This window comes from Pelodiscus sinensis, chromosome 23, assembly GCF_052426305.1.
Source record: "Pelodiscus sinensis isolate ZL-2025 chromosome 23, ASM5242630v1, whole genome shotgun sequence".
NCBI lineage: Eukaryota > Metazoa > Chordata > Testudines > Trionychidae > Pelodiscus > Pelodiscus sinensis.
In genome coordinates, this window is record NC_143074.1 from 2,213,000 (window position 1) to 2,232,996 (window position 19,997).

General features: G+C 61.9%; 2 protein-coding genes and 1 long non-coding RNA gene across 7 annotated transcripts in view; 1 reads left to right on the forward strand and 2 right to left on the reverse strand.

Annotated features, from left to right (window-relative positions):
- LOC106732656 (ectonucleoside triphosphate diphosphohydrolase 2-like) overlaps positions 1 to 3,229 on the forward strand; it is a 55,429-nt gene extending 52,200 nt beyond the window's left edge. For all 4 annotated transcript variants that reach the window (XM_075905983.2, XM_075905985.2, XM_075905984.2 and 1 more), the window contains one exon: positions 2,149 to 3,229. In XM_075905983.2, the coding sequence (XP_075762098.2) occupies positions 2,149 to 2,352 (204 nt within the window). In that variant the 3' untranslated portion in view covers positions 2,353 to 3,229. The remainder of the gene's footprint in view (positions 1 to 2,148) is intronic.
- A 1,033-nt stretch (positions 3,230 to 4,262) lies between these two features.
- Positions 4,263 to 7,961, reverse strand: TMEM141 (transmembrane protein 141). Of its 2 annotated transcripts, XM_075905986.2 has the most exons (5): positions 7,793 to 7,950; positions 7,284 to 7,350; positions 6,235 to 6,318; positions 5,245 to 5,352; positions 4,263 to 4,544 (listed from the first exon to the last, which is right to left on the reverse strand). In XM_075905986.2, exons 1-5 carry the CDS (start codon positions 7,844 to 7,846, stop codon positions 4,471 to 4,473), a joined length of 387 nt encoding a protein of 128 aa, XP_075762101.2. In that variant the 5' UTR covers positions 7,847 to 7,950; the 3' UTR covers positions 4,263 to 4,470. The 2 variants fall into 2 exon arrangements, with proteins under 2 accessions (XP_075762101.2, XP_075762102.2); XM_075905987.2 differs by lacking the exon at positions 5,245 to 5,352 and having other exon boundaries at positions 7,793 to 7,961.
- A 7,353-nt stretch (positions 7,962 to 15,314) lies between these two features.
- On the reverse strand, positions 15,315 to 19,525 carry LOC112544303 (uncharacterized). The gene is made up of 3 exons (XR_003087641.3): positions 18,489 to 19,525; positions 17,099 to 17,192; positions 15,315 to 16,415 (listed from the first exon to the last, which is right to left on the reverse strand). It is a non-coding gene; the product is annotated as an uncharacterized LOC112544303 (long non-coding RNA).
- Between the last annotated feature and the right edge of the window lie 472 nt (positions 19,526 to 19,997).

Below are 19,997 nucleotides of genomic sequence, written 5' to 3' on the forward strand. Positions count from 1 at the left end.
GATGGCGGATGGGACGTTTGCTTTTGGGTGAGATGGGTCGTTAACGTCTGTGAGCCAGGGACCATGCCCGAGAGGAGAAACGGCCAATGGAAAACTTGGCTCAGCGCGCAGCAGCACTCAGAGGCTGACAGCACGTTGAGGACTGTTAGGAAAGGGATTGAAAATGTCAGGAAATTTCACGGTGCCACCCTCTAAACCCACGGCACACCCACACCTTGGGGATGGGCACAGCTCTGGTCCCTCCATCTCAAAACAGACAGGAATGGTGTGACGGCGCGTTGGGGGTTCCCCGTCTCCTGCACCCCGAAATGGCACAAACAGACTGCACCAGCTAGTGGAATTGAGGGTGGTTTATTGCTCCTCCAGCACAGCGCAGCACAGATGTAATCTGGTTACAGGAACTGGGCTAGGATGCCTCAGGCCCCCTTGAGATGGGGGAGACTGGGCCCCTAAACTCCAGCCCCTTCCCCTAGGCTCTCCTCCATGCTCTCCCGATAGGAACTCACTAACTCTCTCCAAGCCCTGCCCCCCAGCCAGGGCAGCATCCACCTTCCTTTGTTCCTCTCCATGGGGGGTGTCTGGCCACTGGTTCAACAAGTTTGGCATTACCTCTGCCTAGTGAGGCTTTCCCTGCTGGGTCTTGCTCCAGACAGCAGGGGTCACCACAGCCCAGCAAGTACCCCCACTACGTCACAAATGGAAAAGGTTCAGGAAAGGGCAGCAAAGACATTCAAGGGTATGGAACAGCTTCCCTGAGAGGGAATGACAAGATGAGGGCTGGTCATTTCTGAAAGGCGATGACAAGGGGGTTGGGCTAGAAGTGTATAAAATCAGGGCTGGTGCCGAGAAGATGCCTCGAGAAGTGTTAGTTATCCCTTCCCACAATATAAAACCCAGGGGTCACTGGATGAAATTACCGGGCAAGAGAATTAACACAACCAAGAGAAAGGCCTTGATCACATAACACAGTTACCTGTGGAACTCACTGCCATAGGATTTTCTGATGGCTAAAAGTGCAACTGGGTTCCAAAAGGAGCTAGTTAAGTTTGTGGCGGGTAGGGCCACCCATGACTGTTAGCCAAGATGGTCAGAGATGCAGCCCCATGATCTGGGTGACACTAATCTCTGCTGGCCAGAAGTTGGGAGCCAGATGGCAGGAGGGGATCTCTCCAAAATTGCTCTGTTCTGCTCAGTCCTGAGCTCTGAGCCTGTGGGAGACAGTGTTGGGCAAGATGGAGCAAGGTCAGGAACACAAGCAGGGCAACCCGTGTGGCTGTGCTTGTGTTCAACACCCCTTAGCCCTTGGGAGGGAGGAACAGGCCACCTCGCACTGAACTGCTCAGGGTCTTTTCCAAGGGAGAAATACCTCCAGGCTACAGAGTGTGAACTGGAGCCAGATCCTGACCGGAGTTGCTCTGCTGTAATTCAGGAGGTCACTGCTGAGATCCGTGGAGTTACTCTGGATTGCCGCTGGTGTAAAAGAGACCAGGAGCTGGTCCCCTGAGCCTGGCTCCTCTGGAAACAGAGCGCAGGGATGAAGCAACCAGGCTGCCTCGCCAGGGAACCCGGGCACAAGGTGGTGCCTGTCCAGGAGCAGCACCGGTCCCGGGCACTGCCAGGAGACAAGCGCAGGGCCCTGCTTGTGCACTGGCCTCCTCTATGACTTAGTTCAGCTGCCTCAAGGCAGCGGGGTGCAGTGGATGGAGCAAGCAGGGGGGCACCTTGGTTCCCACTGGCTTGCTGAGAGTCAAGCGTCCTTTCTGCCTCCCGTGGTCCCAGGAGGACCACACGGCTGCTCTCAGATCTCCGGGTGAGTCAGGGCTAAGTACAGAGGATGCCACTGGCGAGAGAGGCCAGGAGTGGGTCACGCTGGCGAGGGGACAGGCAGGGTCATGGGCGGAAAGTCCCTTCACTGCACTGAGAACCCGCAGCCGGCCTGTGCCAGCCGAGCTGGGCTCACGGGCTCGGGCCAAGGAGCTATCTCGCTGCGGTGTAGAAGTTTGGACTCAGGCTGGAGCCTCGGCTCTAGGTCACTGCGAGGCGGGAGGGTCCCAGAGCTCAGGCTGTCAGCTGGCAGGGGCTCGGTGCAGGTAGATGCACTCGTGGGGCATCGTTCTTACTGAGCTGCTCTGTCTTGCTGTTTCCCAGGCAGGGGACACGTCCATCGGCTGGGCCCTGGGCTACATGCTGAACCTCACCAACATGATCCCGGCGGACGAGGGGGGGTTCCGAAAGGGCACGAGCTACAGCTCCTGGGTGGTCCTCATCCTCCTCTTCGTGGCTGTGATCCTGACGGCCCTGGGGACGGCGTTCTGCCTGCTCCGGGCCAGCAAGGGGCCCCGCACCATGTAGGGTGGGAACAGGAGAGGCCATAAGATGTGGAGCTGATCCTGCCGGAGGCCCAGCATCCTACAAACTTTAGACGGAGGCGTTTCCTGGAGGCCCGCTCCCTCCCCGCTGCCGTTGCAGTGTGAGGGAAGCCAGCCCCGTTGTCCTTCCCTCCCGCCTGGAAGCCGGAGCAGCAGACCCAAGAGGACTGACCCAGGGAGCTGCATGAGGAACAACTGTAAATGGAGGCCCCAGGCGGGTGGCGGCTGACCCGGACGCTGGGCCGATCAAACCCAGGTCAGTCGTTGAACATGTTACTACAGTTAAGAGAATTAGACAGTTTTGAAGTTTACGCGCTGGAAGGATCAGCTGGTGCAGGGTCAGAGTCTGCACTAACCCCCCTCCCACCGGGGATCTGTCCCACACTGGAGCCCCGCTGACGGGCGACCAGCCCCACCCGGCCCCGGAGCAGGTGAGTTCAGCACCAAGAGGGGTGGATGCTGCACTTTGCCCGTCCAGGTCTGTGCCGGCCAGATGCATCCCTCAGGCTGGACGGCCCGGGGCAGGGACCTGCCCGCCCAGCACTAACTCTGCCGTCACCGGCGGGGCCTCACTTAGCTACTTACAGAACAACCCGTTTCAATCCAATGGGCCTTCCCCCCCACTCCCAGCCCAGAGCCAGCCACCTCCCTCCGGCCACGCCCGTGGGACTCTCCTGCCACAGCTGAACCTCCCTGGATGGAACTGCCTGGCAGAGTTTAGGGGTGTTCTGAGGTTCTCCCAACAGTCCCCGTTGTTATAAATATCTCTATAGAAACCGCAGCTCCGGGCCAGGCGTCCTGCCAGTTCTGCTGCTGCTTTCGTTTAGCTGCAGATTAAAACGACTGTTGCTTTTACAAACTTCACTGTCAGCGTCTGTGTCTGTGGCCTGAGGAGTCAGCGCTTTGCTATCGCCAGGCCCAGGCCGCAGCGAGGCTGAACGGCTCCAAGCCTGGCTGGGAACAGGTGTGACGATGGCTGCAGGGAGGGGTGGGGCCTGCAGCACCCCTTGTAGACAGGGTGCGCAGTTTGGATTGGGGCTCTCAGCACCCCACCTGCTGGCTCTCAAATACAGGTTCAGTCTGTAAGATGTGGGAGGCTCTGGCCCGGCAGCATCCCTGCCAGCCCTCGCCAGCTGTGAGCGTCACTTGGCAGCCTGTCTTCTTCCCGCACGGTTCATGACGCCCCGTTCAGGGCAGCCTGCAGCCTCCTCCCACGGAGACAGACGCCTGCCAGGAGCAGGAGCCCCTCTCGGCCCACCTGGAAGTAACTAGCCGCTTAGGGCCCTGGGCTAGCAGGAGCCGCCTCCTTCCTCTCAGTGGCCACGAGCAAGAGGGTCTCCCCGGCTAGAGCAGTGTTGCCAACTGCGCTCGGGTACCTGGAAGTGGCGGGGCGAGCTGACTGACCCCGGCAGAGGGGCAGAGGGAGCGCACGGCTCTCACGATCATTGTGAGCCATCAGCCCCCCCTTCTCGTGCCCGGCCTGGCGGGGGTGTCGCTGCAGTGACACCGGTAGGAAAAAACCTTCCTGGACAGAGCGCAGGAGACTCTGGCAGCCCAACAAACAAACGCCCCAGGGGCCCACGTGGATCTCCGACGGGCTCAGGACGGGGTCAGGTGGCTCCCGCTACGGACCCAACTCCCCTAGTGCAGCAGGCGAGATGGGGGCGTCCTCGCCCCGGGGGTGAGCACAGGGGCTGTAATGCGGCCGGACGTGCCCTGTGAGCAGTGAGGGCAGAGCAAAGTGCCAGGGCAGGGCAGGCCCAGCAGTGTGACTGGGGTCCCACAGCCTGCTCTGGGGGGCACCCCAATCCCTGGGCAACTACACCCCCTTCCCCTCAACAGCCCCCCAAGGATTTCCCATCCCCCCCAAACTGCACTTTATGCACAAGTCCGTCGGGGGCTCGATGTTTTTATTCCTTTGCCAGGGTTTGCTCCTCACACAATGTCCGTCTGGGGCTTTGCAAACCCCCCACCCCCAGGCCTTCAGTGCACGTCCCCCAGCCTCCCAGCCAGGCAGGAGAGGGGCCGTTCCTCCCTCCGCAGGCCTTGCACTGCCGCTCTGGCCCCGGTCACACAGGACGCGCGGTGAGACGGAGCCCAGCTATCCCACCACGTCGCCGTATTTGTTTCTCCTCGTGTCCGTGCGCTCAGGGGCGGGGAGGCTGGGGAGATTTTCTGCAAGAGATGAGAGAAGAATCAGACGGGCCTGGGACACCCCCCGGCCTGCAAGGGGCTCAGCGGGGTGACCCTGCAAGACAGCAACCAAAGGCCCGGGCTCCCGAGCAGGCAGAGCCCCGCAGGCTGGGGGCAGACGGACGGGACCGGTGGGGGGGGGGGTTCTCTTGTGAGGTGATCCAAGACCAGCATGAGCTGAGCACACAGCTGGGGGAGGGGTTCCGCCTGATCCACCCGATCTCCCATCCGTCCCTGGGGACTAAGAGCCCTTTGCACAGCCCCCGTGGGACTTCAGGAGCAGCACTGGGAATTCACTTGAAAGCAGAACCCACCACCTCTCCCTCCTCAAGGAGACAGACCCCCACGGACGCATCGGAAGCAGGGCATGTTCAGGGAGCCACTGCCCTAGCGGCGTGCGCCTCTAGCCACTGATCCCCAGAAAGGATAAAAGCCCTAACACTGCTGTCGGCGAGGGGGATTCTCCTTGAGCACCAGAGGCCTGGGGATTTCAGCGGCAGGGCTGGGGTTCCAGCTGGGCACGGGCGTGTGGGATTTATATAGTGAGCCCCCCCCCCCCAAGCTGGTTAAATGACAAAGCACAGGGTGCTGGCGGAGCCAATGGAGGCGCAGCCCAAGCGAAACCAGCCACAAGGAGCAAGCGCAGCGGATGCCTGCGGGCCGGGCTGCGAACGGCGCTCACCTGCGGCTGCTCCGAGCGGGGGCGGCCCTCTCTCCAGGAAGAGCCAGAGATTGGAACACTTCTGGGTCTCCCACCGGGTCACTGCGTAGCTGGCGACTGAGCCTGCAACTAGAAGCCCCGAGAGGCCGGGTGTTTCCAAGCCCCGCCGGCAGCAGAGCCAGGGCCGGATTAAGGCATGGGCTAGCCGGGCAGCTGCCCAGGGTGCCAACCCATGGGGGGCGCCTGATGACAGCTGTAAGGGGCACGCAGCGCCCCTTATAGCTGCCATCGGGCACCGCGCGCCTGGCTCCTGGGGCAGGGGCCACGTTAACCCCCGCAGCGCCAGCCAGCAGTGCCCTTCCCCCCGTGGCCACGGGGCCCTGCACGGCCAGGCTTGGCCCACCCCGGATGGCCCTGGGCTGTGCGCCAGCGGCAGTAGCCAGGCTGGGCCAGACACGTGTGTCCTGCCACCACCAGCTCCACGCGCCCTCCCCCACGCACCGGGCAGTGGCGAGGCCACACATGCACCCTCCCCCAACCCGGGGCGCAATTAAACTGTCTGCCTAGGGTGCCAGAATGGCTCGGTCCGGCCCTGAACAGAGGCGTCCCAGCAGGTGGGCGGCTCCTGCTCTCGGCACAGCCGGGCTGCATAAAAAGGCCTGTCTGGTTTCTGAGCCGCCTTTGGCTCAGCGCCCAGACTCTGATCTCGCTTCCCCCGCGTGACTCAGGAGCGGGTCCCCGGAAGGCCACAGGTGCCAGGCCAAGACGCTGACCGGCGGACGGCTGCAGTCAGCCTGAGCGCTTTGCAGGGAACAGATGACAGAGCAACGGCCAGAGGGGACGTCCTCCTTCCCTGCTGAGCCCTGGTCCCCGCTCTTGTGAACTCCAGGCAACCCCAGGCAAGCTCAGCCCTGCGTGGACTCCCTAGCATGGCTACTCGGGGCTGAGCTGCGAGCTCGCCCTGCCCCGGGCCGTCTGCTGGCGGGGAGGCCCAGCGCTCCGGGTACTGACCTACAGACGCCAGCACGTTCCACTGCAGGGGGTAGGGCAGCTTCTTGTTGAGCAGCTTCTGCAGCATGAAAGCTGCTCCGGTGCCTGTGAACAGGAGACCTGCCTGAGGGCGGGAGAAGCTGGCCTGTCTGGTGCCCTCCCGGGCAGGGCGAGGAGATGCCCAGGACACAGCAGGGCCCCCGCAATGGAGCTCACAGAGGGCACTGATGGTGCCTTCCCTCCAGAGACGGGACCCGCCTCACGGACGGTACAAGCCGGGGGCCTGGGCCGCCAGCGGGGCCGCTCTCGGGCTGCAGTTTAGGATGGGAAGTGAAGAACCATGGGACTGCAAAGGGCCTCGAGAGGCCGTCGCGCCCTGTCCCCTGCGCTCATGGCAGGACTAAGAACTGTCTGGACCAGGGATGGGGGCTCTGCGCCCGCATCCGGCTGGGGCTGATCTTCAACCAGCCGGGGCTTCCCCCTCCCACAGCAAGGGGGAGCCCCAAGGGTGACAGGCCAGATCAAGGGAAGCTGCAGGCTCTGGCATTGACTGCCCTGCTTCCCCTCCCCCCAGGGCAGCACAGGGAAGCCCCACCCCCCTTGCTCACCTGCAAGCCCCACCCCCATTGCTCACCTGCAAGCCCCACCCCCATTGCGCTCCCTGGCGGGAATTGTGGCCCATGGGGGGGGCACTGGCTGGAATCCCAGGGGGTTGCAGAGGCACCTGTGCCCCCCGGGGAGCTGCCCCAGTCTCCTGCCCCCTCCCGCCCAGGGCCTACACCACAGGTCGGCTTGTGCCCCCTCCCTCCTGCCCAGACCCCACTGGCCTGGCCCCCAGAAGAGTTCATCTGGGCCCGGGGATAAGCCCCGAGTCTCAGCTTCTGCCCCACGTGGGGCTGGAGGGGGTGAGGAGCCAACAGCCCAGCGGGCTCAGCGCCGCACGGGCACAAGGGGGGGGGGTCCTGCCACACTGAGCAGCCGGGCTTCGAACTGGCGCCTCTCGCAGCTCCAGCTGACGCTCTGGGGGGGGGGTCGATGCCCCGCGCCCGCCCCCCGCCCCCCGCCCCTACCTGTGACAAAGGCCCCGATGCCCTGGACGAAGGCGCGGGACTGGCAGGCCGCGTACTCCGGCAGCGCCTGCTCCGCGGGGAGGGGAGGGACGAGACGTGAGAAAACCACCGACCCCCCCCCCCCCGCAGCCCCGGGCTGGAGGCGCCGCGCGGGTCTGGGCCCCGATCCCGGGCGGCTCTGCCCGGACCGACAGCGCCCGCTCGCCCCCCCCCTCCACTACCACCGATCCGCCCCCTCGATCCGAGCCCCCCCGCACCGATCCGCCCCCTCGATCCGAGCCCCCCCGCACCGATCCGCCCCCTCGATCCGAGCCCCCCCCGCACCGATCCGCCCCCTCGATCCGCCCCCCCCGCACCGATCCGCCCCCTCGATCCGAGCCCCCCCTCCACTACCTCCGAGCCCCCCCCGCACCGATCCGCCCCCCTCGATCCGAGCCCCCCCGCATCGATCCGCCCCCCTCGATCCGAGCCCCCCCCGCACCGATCCGCCCCCCCCCCGATCCACCCACCGGGTGCTTGGCGGCCACGGCGTCGTCCACCCGGGACAGCCCCAGGTTCACCATGGCCTCGAGCCCAGCGCCCCGGAGCCGCCGAGCCCGGCTCCTCCTGCTTCCGCCGCCAGCCGGTCCGCGAGCAGCTCCATCTACAGGCCGGCTGTCCCGGCTCGGCTCGGCTCGGCTCGCCCGGCGCCCACCCGGCGCCCCTCGCTGAGCTCGAACCTGGCGGAGCCGGCCTGTGTGTGGCAGGGGGCTCTGTGTGCACGAGTGTCTGGTGTGCGCGGGGCCGGGTGCGCAGGTTGTTTGCACGCGGTGTGCGTGAGTGTGCCCGTGGGCAGGGGGCCGGGTGCGCAGGTTGTGTACACGCGGTGTGCGTGAGTGTGCCCGTGGGCAGGGGGCAGGGTGCGCAGGTTGTGTGCTCGCGGTGTGCGTGAGTGTGCCCGTGGGCAGAGGGCGGGGTGCGCAGGTTGTGTGCTCGCGGTGTGCGTGAGTGTGCCCGTGGGCAGAGGGCGGGGTGCGCAGGTTGTGTGCTCGCGGTGTGTGTGAGTGTGCCCGTGGGCAGGTGGCCGGGTGCGCAGGTTGTGTGCACGCGGTGTGCGTGAGTGTGCCCGTGGGCAGAGGGCGGGGTGCGCAGGTTGTGTGCTCGCGGTGTGTGTGAGTGTGCCCGTGGGCAGGTGGCCGGGTGCGCAGGTTGTGTGCACGCGGTGTGCGTGAGTGTGCCCGTGGGCAGAGGGCGGGGTGCGCAGGTTGTGTGCTCGCGGTGTGTGTGAGTGTGCCCGTGGGCAGGTGGCCGGGTGCGCAGGTTGTGTGCTCGCGGTGTGCGTGAGTGTGCCCGTGGGCAGGGGGCCGGGTGCGCAGGTTGTTTGCTCGCGGTGTGCGTGAGTGTGCCCGTGGGCAGGGGGCGGGGTGTGCAGGTTGTGTGCTCGCGGTGTGCGTGAGTGTGCCCGTGGGCAGGGGGCCGGGTGCGCAGGTTGTTTGCACGTGGTGTGCGTGAGTGTGCCTGTGGGCAGGGGGCCGGGTGTGCAGGTTGTGTGCACGCGGTGTGCGTGAGTGTGCCCGTGGGCAGGGGGCGGGGTGTGCAGGTTGTGTGCACGCGGTGTGCGTGAGTGTGCCCGTGGGCAGGGGGCGGGGTGTGCAGGCTGTGTGCACGCGGTGTGCGTGAGTGTGCCCGTGGGCAGGGGGCCGGGTGTGCAGGCTGTGTGCACGCGGTGTGCGTGAGTGTGCCTGTGGGCAGGGGGCCGGGTGTGCAGGTTGTGTGCATGCGGTGTGCGTGAGTGTGCCCGTGGGCAGGGGACCGGGTGCGCAGGTTGTGTGCACGCGGTGTGCGTGAGTGTGCCCGTGGGCAGGGGGCCGGGTGCGCAGGTTGTGTGCACGCGGTGTGCGTGAATGTGCCCGTGGGCAGGGGGCCGGGTGCGCAGGTTGTTTGCACGCGGTGTGCGTGAGTGTGCCCGTGGGTAGGGGGCCGGGTGCGCAGGTTGTGTACATGCGGTGTGCGTGAGTGTGCCCGTGGGCAGGGGGCCGGGTGCGCAGGTTGTTTGCACGTGGTGTGCGTGAGTGTGCCCGTGGGCAGGGGGCCCGGTGCGCAGGTTGTTTGCTCGCGGTGTGCGTGAGTGTGCCCGTGGGCAGGGGGCCGGGTGCGCAGGTTGTTTGCTCGCGGTGTGCGTGAGTGTGCCCGTGGGCAGGGGGCTGGGAGTGCAGGTTGTGTGCACGAGGTGTGCGTGAGTGTGCCCGTGGGCAGGGGGCCGGGTGTGCAGATTGTGTGCACGTGGTGTGCGTGAGTGTGCCCGTGGGCAGGGGGCCAGGTGTGCAGGTTGTTTGCATGGGGTGTGCGTGAGTGTGCCCGTGTGGCACGTGTTATTGTGTAAACATGTTACTGCCTGTGACACCCTCTGGCACTGGACATCTTTGCACGGCGCCCAGCCCCTCTCACGTGAGTGTGTCAACGTCTTCTGCCGGGGAGCGAATGGACACGTGTGGGGCGGCGAGGCCCACAAATCCTCCATGCGATTCTCTCTGGGGGATGTGCATGTGGACCCCGGGGTCCAGAATCAGTGTGAACGCGCCAAGTGATGTACGGTGCCCTCTGGTGGTGAGTGCGAGGGGCACCCCCTGCTGGAGCGGGTGTTGTTTGCGGCGCTCTCTGCGGCCGCCTCTGTCACCTCCTCCCCTGCTCTACAGGCGGCACCAGCCAGCGGCCTCCTTCCGTGGGATGCTGCAGGCTTCAGCCCTACAGGTCCCCTCGTGCCGCACACCCCGCGCCTCCTTCGCCTCCCTTTATTGCTGCTCATGATTTACTGCAGCCAGCACAGGGAGGGCCAGGCACAGGCGGGGTGCAAATCCCATTGTCTGTATGAATGGTACCTTCATGTCCCTCGCTTGGGGGCCCACTCGGTGGAGGTGGGAGGCTCGGGACCTTTGTTTCTGGGATCGGGGTCCCTGTGTCAGCTGACGTGGGGCACCCAGGACACTGGTGAGCTAGTGAGTGGGCAGGCTGGGTGAAACTTTGTGCAAAGAGCAGGCCAGTCCCAGGCAAGCACTCATGGCCCGGGGGCGTCCCCACTGCCGTGGCCCATGGGCAGCACCCCGCAATCCCTCACCTGCCCTCAGGAGTCTGCAAAGAGCCCCCTGGCACTTGTCACGCTCTGGGGCTCCCAGGAAAGCCGCGAGCCTGCTCTGTCCCCCCCCCCCCCCCCCCCGTCTCTCTGCCCCCAGCTTGAGGTACTGGAAGCGCATTTTGCAGGCTCTCGCACTATGGACGCCCGCCCCCTTCCCTTCCCTTCCCTGGCTCTCCCGCCTCCGGGCCCCGGCAGCCTTCCTGCCCCACCCACCCAGGGCCCCTCTGGGCACTGCTGGCCTAGGAGCACTCGTCATTCCAGTCTAGCGCTTCCTCACGTCCCCAGCCCTCGCCCCCGCTGGGGCTGCGTCAGGGGCCGTGACCCGGGCAGCTCCTCCGGCACGGGGCCTTCCAAAGGCCTGGGCCCATGGGCGGGGGGAACGCAGGCAAGGGCCCTCCCAAACCTGCCTGGGCCGCAGCCCGGCTGTCCCTGCTCTCTGCCACCTGGGGACGGCGGAGCACGGAGCTGGAGACATCCAGGGCCGCTTGGGGCTGAGCTTGGCTCCATGTGGGGAGTTGCTGACGGGGTCTCAAGTTGAGGGGACGCCGCTGGGCCTTGCCCTGGGTGCCCCGCTGTGACCCGGGAACGGGGCCTGGTTCTCAGAGGGCGGGGGCCCAGCGCGTCCGGAACCGGGTCCCTTCTGGGCCAGGCCCAGCGAGCACCCAGCATCGCTCCTCGTTTGCAGAATGGGAGGGTGCTGCCGAGGCCCAGGGCTGGTGCAGGCTAGGCTGGGCCGGCTGCGGGCCAGGCCCCGCTCGGGCCTGGTGAGCGCGGCCTCTTGCTTTCCGCTGTCCCCCTCGCACAGCACAGCTCCAGCGGGCAGGGCTCGGCCCGGCCACAGCAGCAGTTGGAAGGAAAGACGAACTCGGCGGTCACAGCAACCTCCCTCCTTTGTCCCGGGGCAGTGTCTGCCTGTGGGAACAATCTAGCAGAAGGAAATAAACCATCAATGAGCGTTTGTACTGTGCCGGCGATTTACCCACACGTTTCCAAAGCGCAGCTCCTGCCGTGCACCACGGCTCCCGCTTGCCGGGTTGAAAAGAGGGATTGTTTTGTTCCATTCATCCTACTGAGGAGCCGCAGGTGACTCATGGGCCTGCTTGTTGTCTAGTTAGTAGCAAAAGTGCCGTGGTGTGAGCGGTGGGATTTCCCGCCGACTGGGACAAAGCTCCGTCCGTTCACGCCCAGACGCAAGGGAGCCGGGCGATGCCTCCAGCGCCAAAGGCATCGCCCAGGGGCAGTTGCTCTTTGGCTGTCCCGGTTCAAATACATGAAAGCAAGAGGCATGATGCCAGGCAGCCAGCTGCGGGAGGCGGGGCAGGAGTTCCTGGGCACAGAACTCGCTGCCCCACCTGGAGCTTGTTGGAAAAGCCGGCGCCCCCGCTGGCTCGCTGCCTTTGTGCTCTTGGCTGGGGTCCCAGGACAGCCGGAGTCAGGCAGGGGCTTGCTGAGCCCTGGCCAGTGGCTGGATTGACTTGCAGCCAGGCTGCTGAAACGGCCAAGGAGCTCTGCAGCGATGGCTGCGTGCTGCGGCGCGTCTCTCCTGCAGGGGACGGTGTCACATTACCGAATTGGAGGGAAGCAGCCAGATCGCTGCTGCACCCCTAGGTGGGGGTGTTGGCACCAGAAATTAGTATTGAATGGGAGCTTGTTGTTTGCTGATCCTGTGTACACTGTTTATGTGAGTGTATAATGTCTATGTGTGTGGGTAGGAATCTGTAATCTGTGTGGAGGCTGAATATTTCTCTGAATGTGGTTAAGCATGGCTATGGACAGGCTGAGTAGCGAAGCCCTGTGGAACAATGGCTCTCAATAGGCTATGGACACACCCAAAGAATGGGATTTGTCACCTGAGGGCAGCCAGCAGGGAACATAGAGATTGGCCTCTGACCAGGTGACTTGCTGCATACAAGAAGAGGCCAGGAAGGAAGTATAAAGAGGCCATGCGGTCGATGCCATTTTGTTCTCAGCTCAGCACTTCATCCCAGAGGCAGCACTGCAGGGATTGAAGAGCCCGGAAGACCTGTGAACCCATCCTGATCCTAGGATGTGCAATAAGAACTTTTAAACCAGCAGCTGCAACATCTCTGCTAGAGCCTGCATCGAGGACTGGGAGATTCGGTGCATGTAACGTACTGTACTTTAATAACCTTACTCTCAGGCTTTTCTTTCTTGTGATAATAAACCTTTAGATATAGATTCTAAAGGATTGGCCCAGCGTGATTTGTGGGTAAGGTCCAGAGGGTAAATTGACCAGGGATCTGTGGCTGGTTTCTTGGAACCGGACAGAACTTGTTCGGGTTAGGTGGGATTGGGTGCTAGGACCCCCCACCTGTGTATAGGCCCGGGGCCATCTGGGGCACGGATATTGCTGGGGTGTCGGAGGGGTTTTGCTCGGGAGGCTTCAGGCAGGCAGCTGAAGCGCTCTGTGAGACTGGTTTGTGGCCTGTTTGGAGAGGTCGCCAGTCAGGGGGACTGTAAGGAGCCCCGGATTTGAGCAATTCACCCTGAGCGGACGCCCTCAGCTGTGCCCAGACACGGCCTGGTCCGTCACAGACGGGCAGCCCCCCCGGACTCCGTCCGCAGCGTTCCCGGGGCTCCGCCCCCGCCCCCACGGCATAGGAGCAGGGGGAGTGAAGCTGCGGCCTGTGGGGTATCAGGTTTGGCAAGCCCTTGGCTGCTGCCTGGCCGAGGACAAAGGACCCCCTGAGGGAAACCAAAGCCCTAGGCTGTGTCTACACTGGCACCCCTTTCTGGAAAAGGGATGCTAATGAGACACTTCGGAATTGCAAATCCGCGGGGAATTTGCATTTCCAAGGCTGCCGCTTTTTTCCGGCTCGGGGTTATGCCGGAGAAAAGCGCCAGTCTAGATGCGATTTTCCGGAAAATAAACCCTTTTCTGGAAAGGGGTGCCAATGTAGACACAGCCCTAGTGAGGGCCCCTTTGCAGCGCGCTGGGCAGAGTCCCCTGGGAGCTGGGCCAAAGGGGGGGGGCTTCCTTGGGCTGTGTCCGATCACAACGGGTCCAGGACGCCCGGCCTTGGCTCAGGGGGCCGACCAGACCCCTGCCAGGGGCTAGGCCAGCGAAGTCTGAGCGCAGCCAGAGATGCTGCTGCCTTGTGCCCGGAGCACTCCCAGGTTGGCTCATTCAGAGGTGCCGCGAGGGCTGCGTCTGGCCCAACCCCCCAGCACCATTCGCTGTCGGCCGTAGGGCAGTGGGCCCAGCACACACGGTGCCACCCGCAGCTTCCTCCAGCCCGGGGCAGGCGCTCCAGGGCAGGGCTGGCAACTCGGGGGGGCTGCCCCAATACCCTGTTCCCCAGCGCCCCATGCAGGGCACCCCACGGCCCCCCCTTCCCTGACGCCTGGCTTCCGGGGGCGCCTACCCCATACTCTTCACTCCTCCTGGGCGGGGCAGACAGGACACTGGGCTCTATGGACCTCTGGTCTGACCCAGCCTGGCTGTTCGTGTGCCCCGTGCCGCATACCCCGGGGCTGCACACCCTGCCTCTAAGGCCCACCCCTGTCTCTTGTGTAGAGCTCTCTCGTGGATGCTTCACTCTTCAGGCATTTACCCTCCCCCACTTCCCCATGGTCCAGCAGTGCCACTAGCCCATTGCACAGACGGGAAACTGAGGCCCAGAGCGGCTCAGGGACAGGCCCAGCGGCACAGAGGAGGTTCCATAGAAAGTCGGGCTGCAAGAGACCTTGAGAGGCTGGATCCAGCCCCCTGCGCTGAGCCGGGACCAAGTAACCCTGGAGCATCCCTGCCAGTGTCTGTCCACCTGTTCTGAACCCCTCCCCCCGCCGGTCGGCAGCCCCCCTCGGGAGCCGTTTCCAGAGCTTCGCTGCCCTTCCTGTCTCTGCTGCGCTCCAGCTACATCGCCCCGGCTACCCATCCAGCCCCTCCTTGTCGGCGGCAGGACGCTGACATGAACGCTGGACTCCCAGCGCTGTGCCTAGGGCCCTGCCCACTGGACGAGCCTCTTCCCCCCCCCCCCCCGCCTCGGCGCGTGTCTGAGATGGCGGGGGGGGGGGGGGGGTGGAGCAGCGGCCAGGGCCGGGCGGGTTTGACTTGCTTTGTGCAGCTGCTGAGTCCTGGGGCACGAGGGTACGTGTGAGAGCCTGCAGGGCCTGGGGACTCTGCCCCCCACCTCCCTGCCGGCCCCCTGCCCCATGGCGGTCCAGTGGCACATGCTGTAAAGGGGCCGCGTTCTCCAGCTCCCTTTCCCTCCAGCCACACAACTCCCCCCCCGCCCCGCAAGGGGCAGATAAGGTCAGAGACCTGCAGAGGTTCTTGTGTAATCACCCGGTGCAGAGTGTGGGAACCAGCTGACTCAGAAACCCACAGGCTTAGGAGTGCAATAGCCGTGACTCCGCATCAAGCAGGCCTGGGCCCCTGCTGTCCAATGGGGTGTCATTTTCACTCGGGAGCGAGCAGCCCCGGGGTCAAGTCTCAGCCCTTCGTTGCCAAGCTCAGCTTCGGTGCCGGGGACAGCAAGGGCCCCATGCAGAGTCGGCGTCGGTCGCTGCAGGGCCACGGAGGTCCCTGGGCGCAGCACCGGGTCTGACATTCACCCCGGCCGTGCGGGGGGCCGGGACGGGGCACAGCTGGGAGCGAGATGAATGTCCCTCTGTTACTGGCATCCACACCCCAGGGCTCCCCGGACAGCCACACTCAGTCTCCACGTGGCCGGCTGCCATCTGGCCAGAGGCCAAGCAGTGCGAGACAGCCACCGGATCAACCCCCCCGCAGGCCAGCGCTAGGGTCTGAGTGTGGCTGGGGGGCTGGGCCTTACACGTCCTCCCAGCAATTCCTTCCCTCTGCAGGGCAGCAGCTTCCTCTGGCCCCTGGAGCAATGGGAGCTGTGGACAGGTTTCTGGCCACCGTGACTGTGGTGCCTGGGGCCCTGGGCCCTTTAAATCGCCACGGGAGTGGCACGCTCCAGGCAGTGCTGAGGGCTGCGGGGAGGGGCTGGTGTCCCTGCCCCAACCCTTCCACCTGAGGCTATGCCCCATCTGGGAGCACGCAGCCGGCCCCCGGGGCTGGAGCCCACCTGGAATGCTCTCTTTTTCCACGGGGGGTAGGGAATGAAGCCGACTGCCCGCCCTGGGAAATGCGATGTAAGGACCAGCAAGCAAACAATGACGGTCCTCAGCTGGCGTCACAGACTGCTCCACCCCTCTGCGGCTTAATTTTCTAGGAGCTCAGAAAATCCTGTTTCCTCGCACCTGTCTGTCTTGGGACACTGAGCTGCAGGGTGAGAACTGGCATGCTAGAGGGGGTCTGTCTGAGCCCCCAGCTCCAGGAATCACGTGCAGAGCTTGAAGGAGAAGCAGCTGCTGGACTGGAGATTGCAAAGGGAGCCCTGTGGGGACACAGCCTGGAGCTGTTCCGTATTTGGGGGGAGAGAGGGCTGATGGTGACGGCACTGTGACGGACCGGGCTGGGGCTGGGCACAGCTGAGGGCGCCCGCTCAGGATGAATTGCTCAAATTTGGGCCTCCTTACAGCCCCCAGACTGGTGACCTTCCCAAACAGGCCACAAGCCAGTCCCACAGAGCACTTCAGCTGCCTGCTTGAAGCCTCACGAGCAAAACCCCTCCGACACCCCAGCAATATCCGTGCCCCAGATGGCTCCGGGCCTCATACACAGGTGAGAGGTCTTAGAATCCAATCTCCCCTACCCAGAACAAGTTCTGTCCAGTCCCAAGAAACCAGCCACAGATCCCTGGTCAATTTACTCTCTGGATCTTACCCGCAAACCACGCTGAGCCAATCCTTTAGAATCTACAATCTAAAGGTTTATTACTACAAGAAAGAAAAGCAGGAGAGTAAGGTTGTTAAAGGAATAGTACGTTACATGCACCAAATCTCCCAGTTCTCGATTCAGGCTTGCAGCAGAGATGTTACAGCTGCTGGCTTAAAAGTCCTTGTTGCACATCCTGTGCCAGGATGGGTCCACAGTTCTTCCTGGCTCCTGATTCCCAGCGAGGCCGCATCTGGGGTCAGGAGCAGATCTGGAGACCAAGATGGAGTTGACCACATGGCCTATTTATCCCTCCTTCCTGGTCTCTCTTCCAAGCTGGCTAGAGTCACATGGTCTCTGACCAGGCACCTAGATTCCTTCCCAGGTGGATCTTGGGTATTTAAAGGACCTATTGTCCCTGGAACATTGCTAATTAGCATGTCCATAGGGGGAGCCCATCGCTCAACCATTTCCAGAGAAAGATTTTGTATCCACACAAAGTACATGCTTATAACTTCACACACAGACATTATATAATGACATGAACAGCATATATGGAATCAGAAGAAAGTAAGCTTCTATTTGACCCCTCACATGGCTCCCTTTGTGCCACTTTTGGGGCCAACACCCCCCCCCATGGGTATAGCAGTGACCTGGCTGCTTCCCTAAAATTCAGTAACGTGACAGGCACTCCTCCTATTCCAGCACTGTCTCTGGGGATGGTACAGCAGCTACTAAAGTCAGAAACTTTTGCAATAGCCGGTCTGGATATTTTGCATCCAAGAGTTTCAGAAGAGCTGCCTCTGGTGGGGGCACTGACTCTGAAAAGGCTTTGGAGGGCTTGGTGACTAGACAGCTGCACATGATCTCCCAATGCAGAGCTGTGGCTAATGGGAACATGGGCTGCAAAACCAGGGGAGTCTCAAGTTGGAGTAGAAAGAGAGGTAATTTTACCTCTGTGTTTGGTGCTGCTAGATCCCGGGTCCAGTTCTGAGGTCCACTACTCAAGACGGGTGTAGATACCCTTGGAGACAATCCAGATGAGAGCCTTGAAAATGAGTAAAGGATTAAAACCTGCCTCGTAGTGATACACACAAAGAGCTCCCTCTGCTTCGTGTAACAAAGAGAAGGTGAGAAGGAGACTTGACCCGTCTCTAAGTACCACGTGGGTAATCAGTGTTGGATAATGGGTTCTCCAGCCTCGCAGAAAAGAGCTTAACACCATCCAGCTGAACTGAAGCTGGAGAATTTCACTCCCGAAATAAGGCACGGGCTTTAACGGTGAGAGTAACGAACCCTCGGACAATTTCCCCGAGTGGATTCCCATCGCTGACAATGGAAAAGTCGAGGCTGGATGCTCTTATAAACGGATCTGCTCTAGGAATTATTTTGGGGACGTTCCTGCTCAGAGGTGAGGCTGGATGACCACAGTGGTGCCGTCTGGCCTGGAAATCTACGAATCAGGCATTTGCCCAGTGTCCGGCTTTCAGCTACTGGCAAGGCTACTCCCGGCCGGTTTCCAAACTGGGTGCAGAATTCACCATTTCAGCAACTTCTGTCTCTCCGCAATCCCCTTTGGCTCTAAGGAGGAATTAAAGGGCACTGTCCAGCAGGCAGTGTTTTCGAGCAGGGTTTCAGCCCCTCCAGGAATACCAAGACGAAACTTTCTAAACCGTTAATCTGCATTTCCATGTGGGGATGGTTCATTGGGCTTTGTGTGTTGCTCATGACATGCCTGTTCTATGGCCCCCAAACCCACCTCTCTAGAGTAGAGGAATGGGGCCCCCAGCCAGCCAAAGGGCCCCCTCTGGCAAAAGTGCTCACGGCACTGACCGTTTTCGGCCATTTTTACCCGGAAGTGCTAGGGTTCCAAAGCCAGAAGGGACCACTGTGATCATCCCCCTGATGCTCACAGGCCAGAGACCCTCCTGCAAGAGTTTCCAAAACAGATCTGTTAGAAAAACTTCTTCCGGTCTTGATTTTAAAGTTGACAGTGTCGGAGAATCAACCCCAACCAGAGCTGCCGCGTCCATGCGGGGTGGGGGTGGTTGTCCTGGGCCCCATGCTTTGGTGGGTCCTGTGCTTCAGGGGGATGTGGGGCTGGGCATCATGGGGGCTGGCAGCAGAGTGACTGGTGCCACTTGGGACAGACGGGGGCTTGGGCTTGAGGGCAGAAGCAGAAGCAACAGCATGGGCTCCTCAATGCTGTGGGAAAGTCCTGAGCTTCAGGGGCCGGATTAGGGCAAGCTGGGGTCCACATCCCACCCCCGGACCAGAGGTACCTGGCCCCGTTCTAGAGCCTGCCCAGGATCCTGAGACTCACTGACACAAAACGTGGATGTACCAGAGATGTCCTGAGCCAGCTCGTTCCAAACTCTCTGAGGCCTGCGGACTGAAAAACGCGGCTGCTATTTAACATCTTCCTAAGCTGCTACCGGAGTGGGAGGAGTGTCGTTACCGTCACCTGCGAGGAGCTCATCACCTCTCGTTTCCCACGCCTCAGCTGTGCGACTGTCGCTAGCAACTTCTCCTTTCTTCATGTGCGGTCCCATTTTAACGTTTGTTTTTTCTATCGCTGACTTTCACTTCCCCACCGGAGTGGGCGGGTTTTCAGAGGCCCGGCCTTTGTCCCTCTGGCTTGTATCTCGTTTCCTCCTTCCTTGTAGCAGACTCCAGCATTCCTTGACACAGGCCCCTTTGCTCGTGTTACCTGCACGCTCCATGGCACCTCCCTGGATCCCTTCGGTGGGCTCAAGGCGTAATCTGGTGGCATCCCCAACCCGTTCCCAGTCCCTAAGGCTCAGGGCCACCCGCACCCAATTCCTAGGGCTTAGGGCGTAATCTTCTGCGGTTTGGTGGGGCCTTTTACTAACGACAGAGCCTTGCACAGTAATATCCTTAGCCCCTATGTAGGAACAGTTACCAAACCGGAGCACACACAGTGCTCACCACTGAATGAGGTTAGGAACTTTCCTTGGTGGCAGGTTGGGATCAAGTCATCTGGGACTTGGAGCTTTGGTACAAATCATATTCATTGAAACCTGGGGCCTGCTCAGCTGGACCTGAACCCACCGTTAAAAACTAACGTGCAATAAAATAATTTTCTGACCTACCCAGCACATTGCGAACCAATCGATTACCCGACAGCCTCGGCTGATTTAAATCTTGCCAAATTAGTTATGCAACAGCCAGAAACAATCAAAAAGCCAGACAGGTCCCGTCCAGATACGCAGCAGAGAACTAAGGCCCACAAAGGCAGAGCAAGAGAGAAGTGCCGAGTTCACAGCCCCGCGCGCTGGGAAGTGGTTTCTTGCTGATCAGAGGCAACCAAGCAAAATTTCCTTTAAACTTCATAAGATCGTCTCTGGTTTCTTTGTGTGGCGGGGGATGGGACTCTTAAGCCAGGAGCAGCTTTTAAACAGCTCAGTATTTCCTTGGTTTGATGTGACTGAGCTCGCATGTGACTTTCTGCTCCTTGGCTCGTGCCTGCTGCTGTCCAATTGTGGCTCGAGAAAAGAGCCTCCGACCTTACACATAGAACACTAGAACTGGAAGGGATCTTGAGAGGTCATCGAGTCCAGCCCCCCGCCCTCATGGCAGGACCCAGAACTGTCTAGACCATCCCTGATAGACATTTATCTAACCTGCTCTTCAATATCTCCAGAGATGGGGATTCCACAACCTCCCTGGGCAATTTATTCCAGTGTGTGACCACCCTGACAGGTAGGAACTTTTTCCTAATGTCCAACCTGAACCTCCCTTGCTGCAGTTTAAGCCCATTGCTTCTTGTCCTGTCATCAGAGGCCAAGGAGAACAATTTTTCTCCCTCCTCCTTATGACACCCTTTTAGGGT

What these genes read in the sequence shown, in the direction of transcription:
- TMEM141 (XM_075905986.2), bottom strand. Translation starts at nt 7,846, where the DNA reads ATGGTGAACCTGGGGCTGTCCCGGGTGGACGACGCCGTGGCCGCCAAG. An exon ending in CCGTGGCCGCCAAGCACCCG is followed by an intron (nt 7,351 to 7,792) that starts GTGGGTGGATCG and finishes CCCGCGGAGCAG; the next exon opens with GCGCTGCCGGAGTACGCGGC. An exon ending in GAACGTGCTGGCGTCTGTAG is followed by an intron (nt 5,353 to 6,234) that starts GTCAGTACCCGG and finishes CGGGGCTTCTAG; the next exon opens with TTGCAGGCTCAGTCGCCAGC.